At 43.1% G+C, this 23,321-nt stretch overlaps 1 protein-coding gene and 1 pseudogene across 17 annotated transcripts in view; both read right to left on the bottom strand.

Annotated features, from left to right (window-relative positions):
- The window catches only part of plcb1l (phospholipase C beta 1-like), a 151,016-nt gene that overhangs the window by 48,387 nt on the left and 79,308 nt on the right, over window positions 1-23,321 (bottom strand). For all 17 annotated transcript variants that reach the window (XR_015518883.1, XR_015518884.1, XR_015518885.1 and 14 more), the window contains 7 exons: window positions 16,001-16,069; window positions 6,030-6,170; window positions 5,834-5,913; window positions 5,004-5,057; window positions 4,854-4,929; window positions 3,155-3,255; window positions 2,087-2,253 (listed from right to left, as the gene is read on the bottom strand). Coding sequence is in view for 6 of the 17 variants with exons in the window: in XM_087298661.1 (XP_087154787.1) it covers window positions 2,087-2,253; window positions 3,155-3,255; window positions 4,854-4,929; window positions 5,004-5,057; window positions 5,834-5,913; window positions 6,030-6,170; window positions 16,001-16,069 (688 nt within the window). In the remaining 11 variants the exon portion in view is untranslated. The remainder of the gene's footprint in view (window positions 1-2,086; window positions 2,254-3,154; window positions 3,256-4,853; window positions 4,930-5,003; window positions 5,058-5,833; window positions 5,914-6,029; window positions 6,171-16,000; window positions 16,070-23,321) is intronic.
- Window positions 22,225-23,209, bottom strand: LOC147839523 (uncharacterized; annotated as a pseudogene).

Here is a 23,321-nt window from a genome sequence, read left to right on the forward strand (position 1 = left end):
AGTGTCAGTGTTCAGATATGGAGGTGTGTTTGGGCAGTGTCAGTGTTCAGATATGGAGGTGTGTTTGGGCAGTGTCAGTGTTCAGATATGGAGGTGTGTTTGGGCAGTGTCAGTGTTCAGATATGGAGGTGTGTTTGGGCAGTGTCAGGAGCTCTCCAGGTTTAGTTCCTCTGGTCTCCAGCTCAAGATCTCAGCATTACTTTTGGTTCTGGCTGCAGATTTCGGCTGGTGGTGTTTGGGTCCCCGCTGGAGTCTAGATCAGTATCGCCATGCCGTCCCTCTGGCCACTTTCCTCTAATTAATCCTGCATGCCCTCTGCAGACTGCACTGCCTAATTAACACAGCTCTGTCTCTGACATCTGAAGCGGTTCCTCTAATGAGCAGTAAAGGCTGACTTTGATCTCAGCGGAGCGCTCACCTTTCAGCCCCCTGAGGAACGTCACTCTGCTGAAAACTCCATTACTGCCACTGCAGACGGAGGACCAGCAGACCGCAGAACAGCCAACACAATCTCACAGTAATTCGTAACTTTTTCATTTAGTGGCTAATTCGTACAAATTCGTACGATCTAATTCGTACATTTTAGTACGATTTGCGTATCCCCCAATGACGGTTGGGTTTAGGGGTGGGGTTAGGTGCCACGCCTCCTTTTTAAAATCGTACATTTTCTTACGATTGAACTCGTACGAATTCGTACGAATTAGCCACTAAACTGCCAAAACGTAAAATACTTACGTTTTCTCGTGAGATCAGGCTGGAACAGCACATACCAGCAATGCTGTACCATGGGATGATCAAAAACCTTTATAGGGTTCATTCATGACTGTAAACATCTAGACATTTCTGCACATCCTCTTAAGGATAAAGACTCTTGTTGACACTTTGATTGGTTAAAATAATCATGAAATTTCTACTTATGTTGATATCTGTGCAATTCAATATATTGTAAACTTGATATTTTATGAAATGCCATCACCACCCCTACACTCGAAACCATTATCATCAAGTCAAAGCAGATTAACATGAGCAAAGGAAAATAACAACCCACAACATATTTAAAAATTAAAACATTTCAGCAGGTCAGAGCTGTTCCGAATGGTGTGGGTGTGTCATATGTTAATGAGCTCAGTTTTGATTAGTGTGGGTGTGTCATATGTTAATGAGCTCAGTTACGATTGGTGTGGGTGGGTCATATGTTAATGAGCTCAGTTTTGATTAGTGTGGGTGGGTCATATGTTAATGAGCTCAGTTATGATTAATGTGGGTGGGTCATATGTTAATGAGCTCAGTTTTGATTAGTGTGGGTGGGTCATATGTTAATGAGCTCAGTTTTGATTAGTGTGGGTGGGTCATATGTTAATGAGCTCAGTTTTGATTAGTGTGGGTGGGTCATATGTTAATGAGCTCAGTTTTGATTAGTGTGGGTGGGTCATATGTTAATGAGCTCAGTTTTGATTCGTGTGGGTGGGTCATATGTTAATGAGCTCAGTTTTGATTAGTGTGGGTGGGTCATATGTTAATGAGCTCAGTTTTGATTCGTGTGGGTGGGTCATATGTTAATGAGCTCAGTTTTGATTAGTGTGGGTGGGTCATATGTTAATGAGCTCAGTTATGATTAGTGTGGGTGGGTCATTTGTTAATGAGCTCAGTTACGATTGGTGAGGGTGGGTCATATGTTAATGAACTGAGTTATGATCAGTGTGGGTGTGTCATATGTTAATGAGCTCAGTTATGATTAGTGTGGGTGGGTCATATGTTAATGAGCTCAGTTACGATTGGTGTGGCTGGGTCATATGTTAATGAGCTCAGTTACGATTGGTGTGGCTGGGTCATATGTTAATGAGCTCAGTTATGATTAGTGTGGGTGTGTCATATGTTAATAAGCTCATGGCTGTTTTGTATGAGTACGTGAGCTGTAATAAATGCTCTGGATGTACTGGATGTGTCACAGTACAGTCCCAACACAAACTTTATTACTTATTAAACTTTATAAACGTTCTATTTAATGTTAAATGATTGTGAACTGCTGTAACCTAGCAGCAGACTGTGGGCGGAGTCTATTTGAGTGACAGCTGAATACACCAACCTCTGCTAGATAGCATGCTGTCAGGCTCGTATTTCTCCACCAATGCCTGCACTTGCTCAGCTTTGAGGTGCGGGTACAGGATCTCATTCAGGCGAGAATCTCTCTGTTTGTTGTTCAGGAAATCCGTCACCTGCTCCACGGTGAGGTACGGACGGCTTTTAGCGCCTCTGCACACACACACACACACACACACACACACACACACACACACACACACACACACACACACACACACACACACACACACACACACACACACACACACACACACACACAGACAGAAATACTGTTACATAAGTTAAAACACTTCAGCAGTCAAAGTCAATTGAAGACCTCATGCAAGATGAGTTAGTGTCAGCATCAGTCTCGAGTGTTTGTGTTTTTCCTACAGCTCCTCGTCTAATGTGACGATTAAACATGATTCAGGCCGTTTCTATTCTCAGCATGTTTAAACCCACATGTTGTGACGGGTCCAGTGTCTAGTTACCCAACTGGTTAGGCTTGATCCAGCCGTATATAACTGTGTTGTGGCATGTGTAGTGTATATTAGTTCAGGGAAATATAGACAGAGCAGGTATTTCAATCAGAAATCTTCTTATCGAGTGCTGCTTTGTTCTGTTCTGCTGTAACACACAGCTGATGCTACTTTGGTCTGAAGTCTAATGCATACGTTAACTAGTTTACATGATATCATCCCAGTCTACTTCATCAGACGCTGGTCCTCTCCTAGAGTCAGCTGTTTCGAGGCCTAATGTATTGAGCAATATCAATGCTTCTGTATGGATTGAGACTAAAGTTGCACATGTCTCATATCCCCCTCACATGTCAGTGGTGTGTCTGCGTCAGTCATCTGTTGTTCACGCTCTGCCTGAGAAACAGCAGCAGCTCTCTTCAATGATGACACCTTGTGGACAAACTGAGGAGTGCATGTGTGTGAGCTGCTTACACACACCACACACACTAACAAACCAGAGCAGGACGCTACAGTGTGTGCATAAACTACAAACTGTGCTTTAGGAATTAGAGCATGAGGTGTGAGTTTCCCCATCACACATGAAGAGAACTGACATGTCTGAGAAGATGGTATCGATGTCGTTGCGTGGACAGATGTTGTTCAGCAGCTGGCGGTACACGTCTTGTGTGAAGGTATCCAGAGGAATGCTGTCATTCTGCGGGACAAGTAGACAGATAATGTTTAGCACTAACTGCAGATGAGGAATAAACCCACACACCAAACAGCCATCAAAACTAGCAGACTGTTAGATCAGGAGTTCACTAGGGGGAGCTAGGGCTCCATAGACATTATTCAACACCGCTTTTAATTAAATAAATAAATGAATAAATAAATGAATAAATGAATAAATAAATAAATAAATAAATAATAATAAATGAATGAATAAATAATTAAAAAATAATAATGAAAGAATAAATAAATGAAAAATAATAATGAATAAATAAATAAATAATAAATAAATAATAAATAAAATAATAAATAAATAAATAAAAATAATGAATAAATAAATAAAAATAATAAATAAATAAATAAAAATAATAAATAAATAAATAAATATAATAATAAATAAATAAAAATAATAATGAATGAATAATAAACTAACTAAATAAATAAATAATAATGAATGAATCAATAAATAATAATAATATTAAATAAATAAATAACGAATAAAAAAATAATTAAAATAACAATAAATAAATAAATGAATAAATGAGTAAATAAATAAATGAAATAATAATGAATACATAAATAAAAATAAATAAATAGAAAATAATAATAAACGAATAAATAAATAATAAAAATAATAAATAAATAAATACAAATAATAATAAATAAGTAAATAAATAACTAAAATAATGATAATAAATAAATAAATAATAATGAATAAATAAAATAATGATAATAAATAAATAAACAAATAAAAATAATTACAAAAAATAAAAAAATAAATATTAATGAATGAATAATAAATTAAAATAAATAAATAATAATGAATAAATTATATTAATATTAATAATAATAATAAATAAATAAAAAACTAACGAATTTATAAAATAAAAATGAATAAATAAGTAAATAATGAATAAATAAATAAATAAAATAATAATTAATAAATATAAAAAAAGAATAAATAAAAAAATAACAAATTAATAAATAAATAATAATAATATAATAATTAAATAAACTAAGATAAATAACATTTAAACTAGATGGAAATAAAAAAAACACTTTATTTAGATCAACACACCGTTACACAGGAAACTTTAAACAAATCTAATGTAATAATGGGGGAAGACATAGCCTAATGCTCTAAAGGTTGCAGGTTCGAGTCGCAGCACTGGCAGAGAATAATGATGTAAACAGGAGAATAAGCAGCGCTCTCGCCAGCCTCAACATCATACTGTCAGTCACTGTGAGCGTCTGCTGAACGCCTTAATAACACAGCAATAAACTAGAGCTGCTGATGAGGATTTCCCCATTTGAACAGGCGATAAACACACCAAAGGATGTCTAATATAGATTCCCTTTATATCTGAGCATGTGGCTCCCCTGTATGAGGATCATATGAGGAGCTGTAAAACACTGAAAGCCCTCTGTTAGAGACACGTCATTAATGAAGATGAGTCCTCATGGAGAGTCTGAACAGAAGCAGGAGCGTTCCCGTTCACAGCACAGCTCCGCTCTCCACCAGAGGATATCATAACACAGAGTCTGCTGCTGTACTGTGGCTCTGCAGAATCAAGGGGTTCTCACCCGTCCGGTGGGCAGGCTGCAGACCTCCAGAGCGCTCTCCACTCTCCGTCTGTCAGCGGGCAGCAGGGGGAAGATGCTGGAACACAGAACACATGATGAGGAGCTGCTCGTCTGCCACACACACACACACACACACACACAGATACACACTTCTTCACAGGAATGGAGCCCCAGGTGGTCAGCTGCAGGGTCAGTCTGGAGTACCTGTGAACAGCAGATCAGAGTCAGATGAGTTACGAGTCCTCCAGCCACACACACACACTGATATCACACAACCAGTGTTGACTAAAGAGGCTGTGTGTAGTGTTCAGCATGTGTCTGCATTAGGGACACACACACACACACACACACACACACACACACCTGCAGTGCCTCTACACTCATTCTTAACAGGACTAACCAAGTGTAACCCCGCCGGTTCTACGCCACCCAACCCGCTCCGAGCTGGTATCGAACCGGCGACCTTCTGCATGGGAGTCAGTTGCTCTACCAAGGAGGCTAAAGACCATGACCTGACTCTGGTGGTCCGTGAATTGTTCAGCTGATTCCAGTATCCAGACGAGACGCTCGCCACCTCTTTTACTTAAGCAACTGGTCTAGAGTAATCTGGGTCAGAGTGGACTCTGCTGGTGTTAAGGTTTCAGGCAGATGTATGAGTGAGGTGTGTGTGTGTGTGTGTGTGTGTGTGTACTTTCCCACACTGCTCCAGTCTCCCCCAGAATGCTTAGCTGTGTCACTGATGCGTGCGGACAGCTCCAGTATGGACTCTAAGAATAGCCCCGTTCAGCAAGTGCAGTGGTTAACTATTCAGCGGCGCTCTGCAAATAATTCATGCAGGACAACTGTGTGTGTGTGTGTGTGTGTGTGTGTTGCACACACTGCTGATGTGCTGCTGATGCTCACACGAGTGAACAGACTTTCACTTTAGTCACCTGAGAGTGTGTGTGGGGTGAAAACAGAGGAGGAAACGGGACACTTACACTTTCTCCAGACTGGACTCTCTGGACAGGTTCTGGGCCAGCAGGTTTGAGGCCAGGGTGAAGAGCTCTTTAGCCCACTCCTGCACACACACACACACACACAAGCACATGCCCTGTTATCCACTCTGCGAACGTGTGTGTGTGTGTGTGTGTATGTGTGTGTGTGTGTGTGTGTGTGTGTGTGCGCAGACCTCACCTTGGCCACGTCCTCATGGAAGGCGCAGAAGTTGAGGAAGCTGATGTTGACCATGTCTGATCCACAGACCACCGTCAGCAGCCGATCCTCCATCTGACCCTGCAGAGCCCCCACATCCAGCTGCTCACGCAGACGCACATCCTGAGGAGGACACACACACACACACACACCAAATCAGACAAGAGTAACACACATACACACAAACTATACACTGCACAACACACACACACACACATACAGACATACACACACACACACACATTACACACTGCACAGCATACTGCACAACACACACACACACACACACACAGTCACGCGTTTAGCTCTACAGGTTAATCTCCCCTGCTGTGTGGATATCTGTTATGTTGTGTACAGAATAAACCTGATGTAACGTCCACACACCGGGACTGAAGCGTCTTCCTCTATAACTGTTCTGACTCGCGGCTGTGCTGCTGACGTAAATGACTGTACTGCGCTCATTTAAAACATGTGAAACTCACTCTTGATCATGTGATGATGACTGATGATCACAGAGAGATGAACAGATCTGTCCTGTTGGTTTGATTATACACGCTACTACAGAGACATGTTAAAAGGGCGGGGAAACCGCACTCCTACGACAAGCTGCGGTGGGCCTCAAAATGGAGGGATCTGGATCCTATTTTAACATCAGGAAACTTCAAAAGAGACTCACTGTGTTTCTCTCAGCCCAGTATGCATACCTGTCAACCCTTCAGTTTTTCCGGGGATTCTCTTGTATTTTACAGTTCTATCCCGCTATCATACTGTAAAGGTATTTTCCCATGCTTCTTCCGTATTTTCAGTCTTTCTCTGAAGGGTTTCAAATAAACATTAAAGATTCGAGCCTCCCTATACGCAACCCATACTGCTGATCCACCAGGGGTCACCCCTCACTCTTAAATGTGAGTCTGTTCTGTGCTTTCGCTTTGTTTAGACACGAAACAATTTGAAATAAATATAAAAACAGCTCGATTCCCCTTCCTTTCCATTATAGGTGCCGTCACAGCTACTATGCAATCCTCAAAGCAGTCATATAGCGGTGCGTGACTGTCAGCTGACGCGCTCCATACTGATAAACAGAAGCTGTTTCCCAAACGCATTCTGTACACGCGACATGAAGCGGAGAGAAAGTCTGGGTTTTGGGTGCGTGTGTAAACAGACATAAACACATAATTAATAATAATAATATCTAAAGATGTTGATGTTGGTGTTTTTTATTTAAATACAACTAATTTAGTCTTAAATGAGCATAAAAGCAGTCGAATGCCTTCATTATAATGTTAGATGTGTGCATTTCTAAAGTGACACCTGTTATTTAATGTAATCAATGAAAAAATCTAAATAGATGAGAGCTTCATTCACTGCTCTATAATCAGAATGTGTGAGTTACACACTGAAGAAACGGCTGATGGGATTTGATAGCCTGATTGTGTTTCATTATAACAGCTATTAATTTTAATAAGCTGAACTTGTTGCTAATGCATCTGCTGCTAATGTATATATTTATTGTTTATATTATTATATTATATTATTTTTTTCTTTTGTAGATAATAATAATCAAAAACATATTACTGACCATTTAACTGTTTTTTTAAGGGGTATTCCTTATTATGGTGGGCATATCCCTTATTTTCACATCCCGATGTTGACAGGTATGAGTATGACTGAGCACACACTATACTGCACTCAGCTCTGTCCACACAGAAGATGAGTTTCACCATCGCTGCCCTTCAAACTCTAATCTCAGTCATGATTAACTGTACATCGAGTGCCCAGACTCGGTCAGGGAGGTCGGTGTCCAGCACAGTTCAGTTCCAGCCCCAATCAGACACACCTGGGCTGATCTAGCTCCTACTGGGCTTCTAGAAGCATCAGTGCAGGTGTGTGGAGGCATGCTGGAGCTAAACTCTGCAGGACTCAGGCCCTGTTCACACTAGTGTGTTTTAGATTTAAAACAGCGTTTCAGAATGAAAACGATCCACACTAGCGTTTCTGAACAGCTCTCCGTCCACACTACACCGCTGAAAACGCACATCACGTGACCACACACACACATGCGTTGCGTTGCAGCGTGCTTTGAGCACACACCCATATGAGAGCTGTGCACGTCGGACTGTTCATCGAGGATCTCCCGCTGGATCTAATCTCACTGTATTTGCTAAATGTGATATTTAAGTCATCTTGTTGTCTTTATGTAACGACATATTCCCGGACTTTGTTCTTTTGAATCTATGACTTGTTCTCAGCTGACGTGTTTTGGCTGAGTATAAAGTATAAAGCTGTGGTCACACTGGGCTTTTCCTCCCATAGACTTCCATTCATACGCATGCCAATGCGTCAGACTGGAAACGCAGGGTCATGCGTTGAGTTACGCAGGTTGCTGCGGTGTAAAGTTCAAGCTTGGTGAACTCTGACCTGCGAAATCGCATCACTAGACAGCGTGAGACCAATCGAGGATCAAAACACAACCTCTCTGGACAGAAATGTAAAACATGGAGCAATCGCTTGCTTTATTATTGTCTAATCATCTTGTTTAATCCCGCCCCTTTCACAGTGCTGTACGACAGAATATCACACGCTCTAATGTGACCGCAGCTTGAGTGAGTTAATATCTTAATTAACGTCACCGCGGACACTGATTCTGCACATCTGACTGATTGCTGCTGTTATTTTCTCTATTGTATGAACTTATCGTACGTTATACTTTTAAAATGGCCATTATTGATTATTAAAGCTGATATTCAGTAAAAGAGAGGCTGTGTTCTGTATTTTCAATGAAAATGAATGAGGCAGTGATGTTATCGGCTTTGTTTTGTTATGAATATGCATGAAGATGACGCTCATGCAGCTGCACGACGCCTCAACCTTTCTGCTGTCTGTTAAGACTCGCATCATGTTTTCATTTTATTGTTGAGACAGTGAAACAGCGCAGTCAGGGTGATGTGAATGACTTTATACGATCCGGACTATGTGTTCTTGCCAAGTCTGAACTTACAAGGAGAGGATGCAGGACTGAGCTGTGTGTGTGCGCTACTTAATACTGAGGGAAAGCCCCAATCAGAGAGGCGAATGTCGGCAGCCCCGCCTCTGTTTTCACACGTCTCCGTTTCCGCCATCCACACTGTGGGGGAACAAGCGTGCTTTGGCCCGGTTCAAGACAACTGAACATAGTGTGAGTACGCCCTAAGCCTGCCCCTCCACATATACACACATGCATGCGCACACACTTCACACTGCACAACACACACACACACACACTCTACAAAGCAAACACACACAATACTAAATATTACTATGGTTAAATAATACTAGAGCTGCAGGATTCTGGCTAAAATGACAATCGCGATTTTAAAATAAAGGTCAGGATGTTCTGAGGATTCTGCAGATGTGACATGAAGGTTGACATGAGTGGGCTATTATTATTATTATTGTTATTGTCAAACATGTGGTAAACCGCAATAGGCTTTGTGTAGCTGTACTGTTAACCCTCTCAAGGCAGGCGTTGCAGATTTGCAACAGTTATAAATGAACTACCTTCTTACTCCAGATACATATTTCATGAGTTTCTTTACTCAGAAGTTCCACGGCAGGACTTGGTTGTCCATTAGCAACAAACAGTTTCCCCACAGATGACACAAAAGACAAGAACTGTTTCCTGGAGTACTACATGACAAAGTGACTTGGAAACATGACCTACTCAAAGAGGATTTGAGATATTGGATGTGGATGTTGTTTTTGTTGTTGTTCTGCCACAGAAAATCAATTTGTTAGATTGTTTGAAAAGTTGCATATAAAAGTTATTGTTCATATCATAATCAGCCGTCAGTGTCTAATTACCACACTGGGACACATCTGCAGCATCCCACAATGCCTTGCATGTGAAGGTCTCTCTAAAACAAAGTCAGGATTCTGTTGTATACCCCATATGAGAATTCTCCCCAAATATCAGATTTCTCCTGTTTTTAAAACTTAACTTGAGGCTGAGGGGGTTGAAATGCTGAATGTTGTACAGATGTGGAATGCTGGACCTGAGCAGACTCTAGATGTGTCCTGGTCATTAATGCTGATGATAGTTCTGATGTTGAGTTATTGTGTTTAAGACAATCTGTCATTTCCTGCTTAAAATCTGTCGCTGACGTGATTTTCGTGAACACAGAACACTGGGTGGGTGTTTTTGCATTTCGGCGGGTTTTGGATACTGTTTGGGCTGGAATCAGTCAGCTACATTGAGATATATCCAGCTGCAGAACCGCAGAACCACACACATTTCAGGCACACGCGATTTAGGCAAACCAGAACTAACTAACTCCTTAGTTAGTTCACGAACTCCTCTAACTCCTCAATTTTATACTGTATTTTAGTATTACATATACACATACATTTCCTTTTCTTACATTTTTTTATACAAGTTTTATTTTTTATTTTCTTAAATATTTTATCTCATTGTTAAGCGCTTTGGATCAACTACGGTTGTATAAAATTGTGCTCTATAAATAAAGTTTGCCTTGCCTTGCCTTAGGAGCATTATCGCCACCTATTGAACTTCGCAGATATGGTCTCCTATTTCAGTCATTCTATTATCTGACAGTCATTTTAGCAAATACTCGTTTGCTGGCCTCGCTAAACCATCTAAAATAAACAGGTTTCATTTATATAATGGATTCATTTATTATGAAGGACATAATAGCAAGTTAATATAGGCGATGATACAGTTTATATGTAATGAAAATCTTTTAACCTAATAAATGTATAACACTATATTAATATTTTACTCAATGATTAAATAGTGTGTATGTTTAATTTTCTGATAACTTTAATTAATGATTTCCCACATTAAATAGTGTAGTTATTAATAGTAAGCAGTTTTGTTTTTAAAATAAAAAATAGCAAAAGAAACAAATTAACTGTTAATAATTAATTTAAAAGAATTAAAAAATCAGTAAACATATAATATATATAGGTAGTGCTGTCGCCTCACAGCAAGAAGGTCGCTGGTTCAAGCCTTGGCTCAGTTGGTGTTTCTGTGTGGAGTTTGCATGTTCTCCCTGCATAGCGTGGGTTTCCTCCGGGTGCTCCGGTTTCCCCCACAGTCCAAACACATGCGCTATAGGGGAACTGGGCAGGCTAAATTGTCCATAGTGTATGAGTGTGTGTGTGTGTGGATGTTTCCCAGAGATGGGTTGCAGCTGGAAGGGCATCTGCTGTGTAAAAACTTGCTGGATAAGTTGGCGGTTCATTCCGCTGTGGCGACCCCGGATTAATAAAGGGACTAAGCTGACCTGAAAATGAATGAATGCATGAATAAAGTTTTCTTTGTGTATGTGGACACGTGAATAAAGTCATAAGTGTCTTTAATCAATTATTTGTATTGACATAATTTGAGTTCAGACACAGCAGACATGTTAAAATGATGGTTACGATATAATAATGACCGATCTTCTATGATGACGATATTGAATGGCGATCGGAAACAACGCTCCCCATTCGCCCGTCTCCATCACAATATTTGTGAAATAAAGTAAAGTAAACCCCATTATTTATTGTGTACAATGTTTATTAATCATACATATCCAAATATATCGATGACGATGTCCAAGAAGACGTTAATAACATTAACATCCGCCGTAACTATATATGGTTTGCCTAGATAGTGTGTGCCAGATTGTGTGTGTCTAAACCGTGTGTAAACCGTATTTACCACTTCATTAGCTGTTACTCACAGCCTAAGCAGGATCTGTTCACTAAAGTAGACCTCATCCAGCGCGGTCACCCTCTCTCTGGTAACAGCTGACGGTCAGCTCACGTCACGTGTGATTTTGCGGTTGCAAATTCGTCACATGAAGACAGAAATGACATGTTTGAGGTGAATTATACCTTATAAATACAGCATGTGACTATCAACATCATTGGGAGGAGTCCACGCTGCTGAACAGCGCATGTACAACAGTGTGAAGACTCGTGCGGCCGCCATCGCTTCTCTCCTCAACTTGAAAATATGATTGACAGAATCGTAGAAAAGCTGGATTAAGATTGTCTAGGGGTCCAATCGAGATCGCCATCATCCTACGATTAATTGTGCAGCTCTACAACATACACCGCACAACACACACACATACACACACACACACACACACACACACACACACACATACACACACACACACACAATACACTTCATTAACACACAAGTCGTGCAACCTCTTAGATGTGTCTGAATCAGTGTGTGTGTGTGTGTGTGTGTGTGTGTGTGTGTGTGTGTGTGTTCAGCTCAGACTCACACGCTCTGTGTGTTTCTGCCAGCAGGAGTTTGGACTGCAGAAGAGCTCGTCTCAGTGTGTTTGTGCAGCTTCATCACACACTAACAATGGCCAACAAACACGGCTCTGTGCTGCTGCCACAGTCTCACACACACACACACACAAAACACGCACCAACACACAACACCACCTTCACACACACACACACACACACACAAACACTGAGCGGTGCGTTCCTGAGCAGCGGCTGCCTGTGCCCGGAGACGCGAAGGGCTGTAAAACTGAGCAAGCCTGCTGAATTACAGCCCTGGATGAAGACCAGCGCACACACACACACACACACACACACACACACACACACACACACACACACACACACATTATTTGTTTCTCTATAGGGCCTGTGTGTATGCAGTAACAGTGACCCTGTGCTGAACACACACTCTCTGAACACCCTCAGCAGCTCGGGGAACACTCCTCAGCTTCAGAAGAGCTGCGTCTGACAGGTCAGAGACTCTGCTGAGGGCTCGGTTTGACCAGAACACTCATCATTAATGATCTCACACACTGAACAAACACACACTGAACAAACACACACTGTAATAAACACACACTGTAATAAACACACATTGAACAAACACACACTGGACAAACACACACTGTAATAAACACACACTGTAATAAACACACATTGAACAAACACACACTGTAATAAACACACACTGTAATAAACACACATTGAACAAACACACACTGGACAAACACACACTGGACAAACACACACTGGATAAACACACACTGTAATAAACACACACTGGAATAGACACGCACTGGACAAACACGCACTGGATAAACACACACTGGATAAACACACACTGGAATAAACACACACTGTAATAAACACACACTGGATAAACACACACTGTAATAAACACACACTGGATAAACACACACTGGATAAACACACACTGGAATAGACACACACTGAATAAACACACACTGGATAAACACACACTGGAATAAACACACACTGTAATAAACACACACTGGAATAAACACACACTGGACAAACACACTGAATAAACACACACTGTAATAAACACACACTGGATAAGCACACACTGGAATAAACACACACTGGAATAAACACACACTGGAATAAACACACACTGGACAAACACACACTGGATAAACACACACTGTAATAAACACACACTGGATAAACACACACTGGATAAACACACACTGGATAAACACACACTGGAATAGACACACACTGGAATAAACACACACTGGACAAACACACTGAATAAACACACACTGTAATAAACACACACTGGAATAAACACACACTGGACAAACACACTGGATAAACACACACTGTAATAAACACACACTGGATAAACACACACTGTAATAAACACACACTGGAATAAACACACACTGGATAAACACACACTGTAATAAACACACACTGGAATAGACAAACACTGAATAAACACACACTGGAATAGACACACACTGGATAAGCACACACTGGAATAGACACACACTGAATAAACACACACTGGAATAGACACACACTGGATAAGCACACACTGGAATAGACACACACTGGATAAGCACACACAGGAATAGACACACACTGAATAGACACACACTGTAAACACACACTGGAATAGACACAAACTGTAGACACACACAGGAATAGACACACACTGTAGACACACACTGTAAACACACACAGGAATAGACACACACTGTAGACACACACTGTAAACACACACAGGAATAGACACACACTGTAGACACACACTGTAGACACACACTGTAGACACACACTGTAAACACACACAGGAATAGACACACACTGTAGACACACACTGGAATAGACACACACTGTAGACACACACTGTAGACACACACTGTAGACACACACTGTAAACACACACAGGAATAGACACACACTGTAGACACACACTGTAGACACACACTGTAAACACACACAGGAATAGACACACACTGTAGACACACACTGTAGACACACACTGTAGACACACACTGTAAACACACACAGGAATAGACACACACTGTAGACACACACTGTAGACACACACTGTAGACACACACTGTAAACACACACAGGAATAGACACACACTGTAGACACACACTGGAATAGACACACACTGTAGACACACACTGGAATAGACACACACTGTAGACACACACTGTAAACACACACAGGAATAGACACACACTGTAGACACACACTGTAAAAGACACACACTGTAGACACACACTGTAGACACACACAGGAATAGACACACACTGTAGACACACACTGGAATAGACACACACTGTAGACACACACAGGAATAGACACACACTGGAATAGACACACACTGGAATAGACACACACTGTAGACACACACTGGAATAGACACACACTGTAGACACACACTGGGATAGACACACACTGGAATAGACACACACTGTAGACACACACTGGAATAGACACACACTGGAATAGACACACACTGTAGACACACACTGGAATAGACACACACTGGAATAGACACACACTGTAGACACACACTGAATAAACACACACTGGAATAGACACACACTGAATAAACACACACTGTAGACACACACTGTAAACACACACAGGAATAGACACACACTGTAGACACACACTGTAGACACACACTGTAAACACACACAGGAATAGACACACACAGGAATAGACACACACTGTAAACACATCTACATTTCAGCAGCTGCTGTGCAGATTCAGATCTTCCTGCAGTGTGTGTGGTGGATCAGATGGTGATCAGCTTTAATGCTCAATTATTTCATTATGATGATTATTACTGAAGATCACCGTGAGCAGCAGAGAGTCAGACACTGCTGAAGATGAGGACTGACGGAGGAAACGCAGGAGTTTGATTTCTTTATTGAGTCTTTACATGAGGATTAGACAGAACGCCACATGAACTGAACAATGATGATGATGATGATGATGATGAGGACAGATATCACAGATATCAGCATTAATCAACAGAAGTCTTTCAAGTGTACGCCGTCTTTCCCTGTCCTCTAACTTCTTTCTCATTTTACACTGAGTCAGTTTGGAGCTGGATCTGCAGTGCGTGGTGCTTCATCACACACTCTTCATCACGCTGGACACACTGAAAGCGTCTCTGTCTAACACACTGATGATCTGCATCCAGCCTGAACACTGGAGAACAGCACAGACCCGGCCCTCCACTCCACTCCACTTCCTGTATGAACACTGTCCTATCCTAACAGGCTAACACAGCAACAAATACTGTATTACCTCTGCACACACACACACACACACACACACACACACGGGCACGCACACACACACACACATACGCACACGCACATGCACATACACACACACACACACACACACACACACACACACACACACACACACACACACACACACACACACACACACACACACACACACACACACACACACACACACACACACACACTGGTGAAGAGCTGCTTTGCTTTCTGTCAGCACTCTCCGCTCTGGACACTTCTGTGTTTATCATCACACAGTCTTCGTGCCAGGAGTGAGGAGCTCACGATGTCTGTTCATCATCATGCGTCTGTACAAACACACGCTCCGCTCTCAACACACACAAACTCACCCTTGGCGTCTTGGCGAACCTCCCAGTCCTGGTGTCCTTGATGAGCGAGATGTCCAACAGGTCGGTCTCCTGCAATCACAGGTCAGATTTATGAGTGTTTCGACTCGCTGCACAGCACAATTACAGCAATAAACCTGAATAAACACATGACCATGACAGATGATGGAAAACAGGACGCCTCCTGCTCTCCTCAAACAAGACTTTGACACGGTGCGTCCTAAAACCCCGGCGGTGACGGCACAGGGGGCAGCGGAGGGTCAAGCCGGCGTGAGAACCAGCGCTGGGCCAATGGGAACACAGCTCATTTACATACAGGAAACTGAAGCGACAGCAGAGCTGACCTGAGCTGAGACCACTAACCCTGCTGAGGGCACTAGAGTTACGGGGACACGCACGATGACTGATGACTCTAAACCGTCTCGGGTTCAGCTTTCCTGAGCTCGCGTCTCTGTTGAAGACAGAACGATGAACGTTTAAATAAACTCTGAGATGCAGAGGTGCCCGTGACGCTCTGCAGGACACACGCTGGTGGAGACGCAGAGGAAAACAGTTGTTGTTCTCTCGATACTGACGAGACGAGAAACTAAATCTGTGTCTACAGACGCCGCAGTGATGCTGCTCAGATTATTCTCTAAACCACAGATCAGCCTTTACATGCTCACACACATCTTCAGAAACACACATGACCCTTTCATTATTGGTCAGTATCAATAGTAATCATGAATAATTATAGATATGTTTGACAGAGAACAGGGGTTTGACAGAGTGCCTGCAACATGTCTGAAGAGCGAGTGGGGATCGACACGGTGGTGAGGGGTGAGGAGGGTTTTTGACTTTGGCCCAGTTTACACTGTCAGGTCTTGATGCCCAATTCCGATTTGTTGCCTGTCTCTGATTTGTTGCCTGTCTGTTTACACGTTGTTTTAATTGTGACCCATATCCAATTCATGCGTTTACACTGGCCATACCATTTACGATGTCGTGCATACATAAAGGCGGGTTACAGCTTCTGTGCCACACTAGCCACGATCAGGGCCGGAGCAAGCTGAACTGCCGCTCTAGGCAGAGGACCATCATGCCGCCCTCAACCCCAATGTGAAAATGAAAGTGACCGGTTATGAAAATGAAGTGAGGTGTTGTGGACCTCTTTTCCAGCGCACTTTGCGCGTATATAACTGAGGACGTGCGGGTGCTGAGGGAGGGAGGGAGGTGTCGCGGACACTGCGCTCTCTATTCTGCTGCCCTATGCGCTGATATAACTGAGGACACGCGGTTGCTGATTGAGGTGTCGCTGACGCCGCCCTCTCTATTCTGTCGTCTATGCGCGAATACATCTGAGGACGCGGGTGGTGAGGAAGGTGTCACGGACACAACTGAGGACGCGGGTGGTAAGGGAGGTGTCGCGGATGCCGCCCTCTCTATACTGCCGCCCAAGGCGGCCGCCTAGGTCGCCTCTATGGATGCGCCGGCCCTGGCCACGATGGAAGAATTTGTCTTTTTCTATTTGTTTTTAGCTCTGCGAAATATGCGAAGTGTAGTATAAGCAGTGAATGGTTTAGTCCAGATTTACTCCCACGCAGTTTATGTAATGGCATGGCCCTGATGTGTGTGTGTGTGTGTGTGTGTGTAGTTGAAGATGTAGCCGTTGCCTGTGTGCGCACTGGTGTTGGAGAGTATAAAGTTGTTCTATGTGTAGCCCGCAGAGCGTGTATTAATAGCGACAAAAAGCAAACGTTACAACATGAAGTGAAAGGGCCGTCATCACCGCTTGTGCTTGTGGTTTATATGCTGTATGATGTCCTCCACCATGCAGAGGAATGTGCGGGTACGAGAGAGATCTCAGGTCTGGTGGGAGCACATTGTGTCGACTGACCTCTGTGTTTGCTCTGATGTTGTTTACCGCGTCGGCATCTCCACACACGCTCTTCCTTCTGTCATTAAACCGTGGAGAAGCAGCACATTGTCGCGAGTTTAATGATGTACAGAACAGAACACCTCAATAAATCCCATCTGCCTGTTTACATGAGTCGCATTGTCACATATCTGATCTGTATCTGATTTATTTCCACATATGAAGGAGGCCTGAAACCATCTCTGAATATCCGAATGCATGCGTTTATTTCCTGTGTACAGTCATAGAACAGATCTGATCTGTCACATATGCGAATGCATAGAGACTCCCAGTACTTCAGGCAGAATGGGTATGTCTGTTCCCAGTATCCAGCAAACACAGATTTATTACTATCAGTAGTTTTAATCAAAGGTCTGAACATTTTTATGTCGTGCAACTGTTTGGTGTAGTACTTACTGAATCTTTATTAAGCCAGAACACCTCTTAAGGCTCGTACACACCGGGACGCTTTTCATTTGTGTTTATCGTCAGAGTTTTTCAAGACGCTTTTGCAGATTCAAACCCAGGAGATTTTCACTGGCGTCGAGCAGAAGAGGATGCAGAATCACTCCTTGATTTTAGATGGCGCTACACAACTTTAAGCTTCTGACACGCGATTGTAACACAGAAGAAGAGAGGAAGCTCACACGCTTGTTGTTAAAGTTACTGGTGACTCGAACAGGATGGTTGAAGCAGCAGCTCCAGCTCTAGCGATGAGGAAAGGATGAGTGTTCATCAGAGCATTAAGCAGCTCCACGTTCACATCGCCTCTGAACATCTTCTTCACTGTGTGCTCACATTGACAGTGTTGCGCTTGAGCGCCTCCAAGTGCTGCTTACTGTAACTTCAGCAGCTCCGTGCACGTGAACAAAAGTGATGATCTGATTGGTGGAGAAGGTTTAGGTGTGGCGCATCAAATCAAAAAAATAAGCATAAGATGCTCCTTAAAATTACGCTTTTACACCTGCCGTTTTGTGCACGATCACATTGGCGCCTTTTATTTAGTCACGAGGCGTTAAGCATCGATGGAAAACACGAGCAAAAGCGTACCGTGTGCAGAGACGAGCGCGTGCCTGCAGCCCTTTCTGTTGAGCGTGTGACCAATCGTAGGGGTGTAAGAAAGAACTTGCTAGTCAAGGCTCAGAAAGCGAGCGGGATATTTATATTTGTTTATTTGCTCTAAATGCTCGTGTTGTTTAAAGGTGCAGTTCATATATCTGACTGTATTAAAGGACAAAACTGTATTGCAAGTAGTATATAAAATATTTATACATTTTAATACAAGAAATGCTGCTGTGAAGAAAATATAACACTGTGTATGTAAAGCATCGTCAATGAACCGAATCGCCGGCATGATAATCATCACCAAACCGTGAGAATAGTGTAGGCTCACAGCTCTATTTTACAAGCAAGGATTCTGAAACGGCAACATGCAGCAGAAGCTTGACAAAAGTTGCTGGTAAGAGAGAAACACGTCAAGCCTATAACGTGAGGGCTCATGGAATCAGCTTAACGGTGAGGAATGGACTGTCTTTGACAGCTTGTGGCACTTTCAGTGAGTGTGTTTACATGGACACCAATACTCTGATTTTAATATGATTAAGACAATACTCTGATCAAGAGTCGACCACGTCAACACTGATTATTGATTATCTTAAAGGACCACAGACACAAACTGCAGAGGAAACATTAATAGGCTGCTGACGCAATGATGTTACTGGACTATGTGCTTTAACATGTAATTGGGAATCATAAAAGCAGCTCATGTAAACAGCTGAATCATATTAGTGTCTTATTCAGATTAAAGAGGATCATTAGATCACTGATGTCCATGTTGAAGTCACGAGTCCCAAACCCAGAAAAAAGGTGTTTCCTGATGTTGATGACAGCCTTTCCACAGGTTAGTAGTAAGCTAATGTAATGTTAATAGCATAATGCTAATCTAGCATTCATGCTAACAAACAAATGATCAAAAGAAATATAATAATGCAATTCAAATATATAAAAAATAAACTGGTGTTTACTTTAAACTTATTATAAATATATATTTGTATTATTCCATTATAATTATTAAAATATATTTAAAAAGTATCAGTTCAGGCACCGTTTTGCCACTGGTACTGTCTTAAAAGTATTGATTTAGCACCGTTCTCCAAATAACCCCAAACGATACCCAACCCTATCTAGTCAGTCAGTCTTTATTCAGTTCCCGAAGGCAATTTGGTTGCAGCATACAAGCATGACATACATAATACACAAAAGTACATCATACAACACAAACTCTACCCTAAATGTAAAAACTTCACAGCTGAGGGGATGAATGAGAGTTTAAAATGATTAGTTTTACTATTTATCCGAGGCGTTCTGTGAAAACAGCACGAGTGCAGGAACTAGACTGATCAACAGATTTCTGCCTCACCTCCCGCAGCCGCATCTCCAACACCACTGACTTTGACTTTTGCTTCTTGCTTGTCAGAAGCTGTATTTGAGGGAGAAATCAACATTTCCCAGAGCAAAAATATGCAGATTCAAGAAATGAGTGACGAACCCAAACATGAGTCCTGCTTTTGTGTATTTATCATGGAGGAACTCAAAGATCACGAGCATATCATTTACACGTGCTCAGCTACAGACAGATCTGTAATGTTTCTGTAAGGGTTAGGGCATGCTATGGGCTCGGGTACGTCTGTAAATAAAATATGAAGGATGAGCTTTATATTATTATCATGTTGATGTTGATGACAGGCTTCTGTATTTATATTAAGCAACAGGACAGCAGACGCATGATGATGACTCAATTAATGAAGTCGAGTGTTAAACCTTCTCATGATCAGAAACCCACATTACAGAGTGCTCTACCTAAAATATATGAAGTCAATCTAGACTAAACATATTGACCCTGTTTAATGAGACGCTCACCTACTGTGTACATCTCCCACCACGACCAATCAGACTCGCCCTGCTCCATCACTTCACTCACACACCAGCAACAGCCATCAGCGATTACAGTTAAAAGTCAGAGATCTCTCTCTCAATCAACCTGCTGTGTGTGTGTGTGTGTGTGTGTGTGTGTGTGTGTGTGTGTGTGTGTGTGTGTGTGTGTGTGTGTGTGTGTGTGCTGCAGGAGGCTTTTAGCCAAAGGTCAACATTTCCAGCCTCGACTTTGAAGAGTGACATATCAGAAAAACCCTCACAGTGTGAGTCTGTGCCAGTCAAACAGAGAGACTCCATCACCTCTACAGCTCCATCACCTCTACTGTACAACAGACCTCCATCACCTCTAGAGCTCCATCACCTCTACAGCACAGCAGATCTCCATCACCTCTAGAGCTCCATCACCTCTACACCTCCATCACCTCTACAGCAGACCTCCATCACCTCTACACCTCCATCTCCTCTACAGCTCCATCACCTCTACAGCAGACCTCCATCACCTCTACACCTCCATCTCCTCTAGAGCTCCATCACCTCTACAGCAGACCTCCATCAACTCTACAGCTGACCTCCATCACCTCTACACCTCCATCACCTCTACAGCTGACCTCCATCACCTCTACAGCTCCATCACCTCTACAGCAGACCTCCATCAACTCTACAGCTGACCTCCATCACCTCTACACCTCCATCACCTCTACACCTCCATCACCTCTACAGCTGACCTCCATCACCTCTACATCTCCATCACCTCTACAGCAGACCTCCATCACCTCTACAGCTCCATCACCTCTACACCTCCATCTCCTCTACACCTCCATCACCTCTACACCTCCATTTCCTCTAGAGCTCCATCACCTCTACAGCAGACCTCCATCACCTCTACACCTCCATCTCCTCTACAGCAGACCTCCATCACCTCTACACCTCCATCACCTCTACACCTCCATCTCCTCTACACCTCCATCTCCTCTAGAGCTCCATCACCTCTACACCTCCATCACCTCTACACCTCCATCTCCTCTACACCTCCATTTCCTCTAGAGCTCCATCACCTCTACAGCAGACCTCCATCACCTCTACACCTCCATCTCCTCTACAGCAGACCTCCATCACCTCTACACCTCCATCACCTCTACACCTCCATCTCCTCTACACCTCCATCTCCTCTAGAGCTCCATCACCTCTACAGCAGACCTCCATCACCTCTACATCTCCATCACCTCTACAGCAGACCTCCATCACCTCTACAGCTCCATCACCTCTACACCTCCATCTCCTCTACACCTCCATCACCTCTACACCTCCATTTCCTCTAGAGCTCCATCTCCTCTACAGCAGACCTCCATCACCTCTACACCTCCATCACCTCTACACCTCCATCTCCTCTACACCTCCATCTCCTCTAGAGCTCCATCACCTCTACACCTCCATCACCTCTACACCTCCATCTCCTCTACACCTCCATTTCCTCTAGAGCTCCATCACCTCTACAGCAGACCTCCATCACCTCTACACCTCCATCTCCTCTACAGCAGACCTCCATCACCTCTACACCTCCATCACCTCTACACCTCCATCTCCTCTACACCTCCATCTCCTCTAGAGCTCCATCACCTCTACAGCAGACCTCCATCACCTCTACACCTCCATCACCTCTACACCTCCATCTCCTCTACACCTCCATCACCTCTACACCTCCATCTCCTCTACACCTCCATCTCCTCTACACCTCCATCTCCTCTAGAGCTCCATCACCTCTACACCTCCATCACCTCTACACCTCCATCTCCTCTACACCTCCATCACCTCTACACCTCCATCTCCTCTACACCTCCATCTCCTCTAGAGCTCCATCACCTCTACACCTCCATCACCTCTACACCTCCATCACCTCTACACCTCCATCTCCTCTACACCTCCATCACCTCTACAGCTCCATCTCCTCTAGAGCTCCATCACCTCTACACCTCCATCTCCTCTAGAGCTCCATCACCTCTACACCTCCATCTCCTCTACACCTCCATCTCCTCTAGAGCTCCATCACCTCTACAGCTCCATCTCCTCTAGAGCTCCATCACCTCTACAGCTCCATCTCCTCTAGAGCTCCATCACCTCTACACCTCCATCTCCTCTACACCTCCATCTCCTCTAGAGCTCCATCACCTCTACAGCTCCATCTCCTCTAGAGCTCCATCACCTCTACAGCTCCATCTCCTCTAGAGCTCCATCACCTCTACACCTCCATCTCCTCTACACCTCCATCTCCTCTACACCTCCATCACCTCTACACCTCCATCTCCTCTACACCTCCATCTCCTCTAGAGCTCCATCACCTCTACAGCTCCATCTCCTCTAGAGCTCCATCACCTCTACAGCTCCATCTCCTCTAGAGCTCCATCACCTCTACACTTCCATCTCCTCTAGAGCTCCATCATCTTCTCTTCAGTAGTTTGTCAGCTCCAGGCGTTCATCATTTGCATATTAGTCTGTGGT

This window comes from Danio rerio, chromosome 20, assembly GCF_052040795.2.
Source record: "Danio rerio strain M-AB ecotype USA chromosome 20, GRCz13ab, whole genome shotgun sequence".
NCBI lineage: Eukaryota > Metazoa > Chordata > Actinopteri > Cypriniformes > Danionidae > Danio > Danio rerio.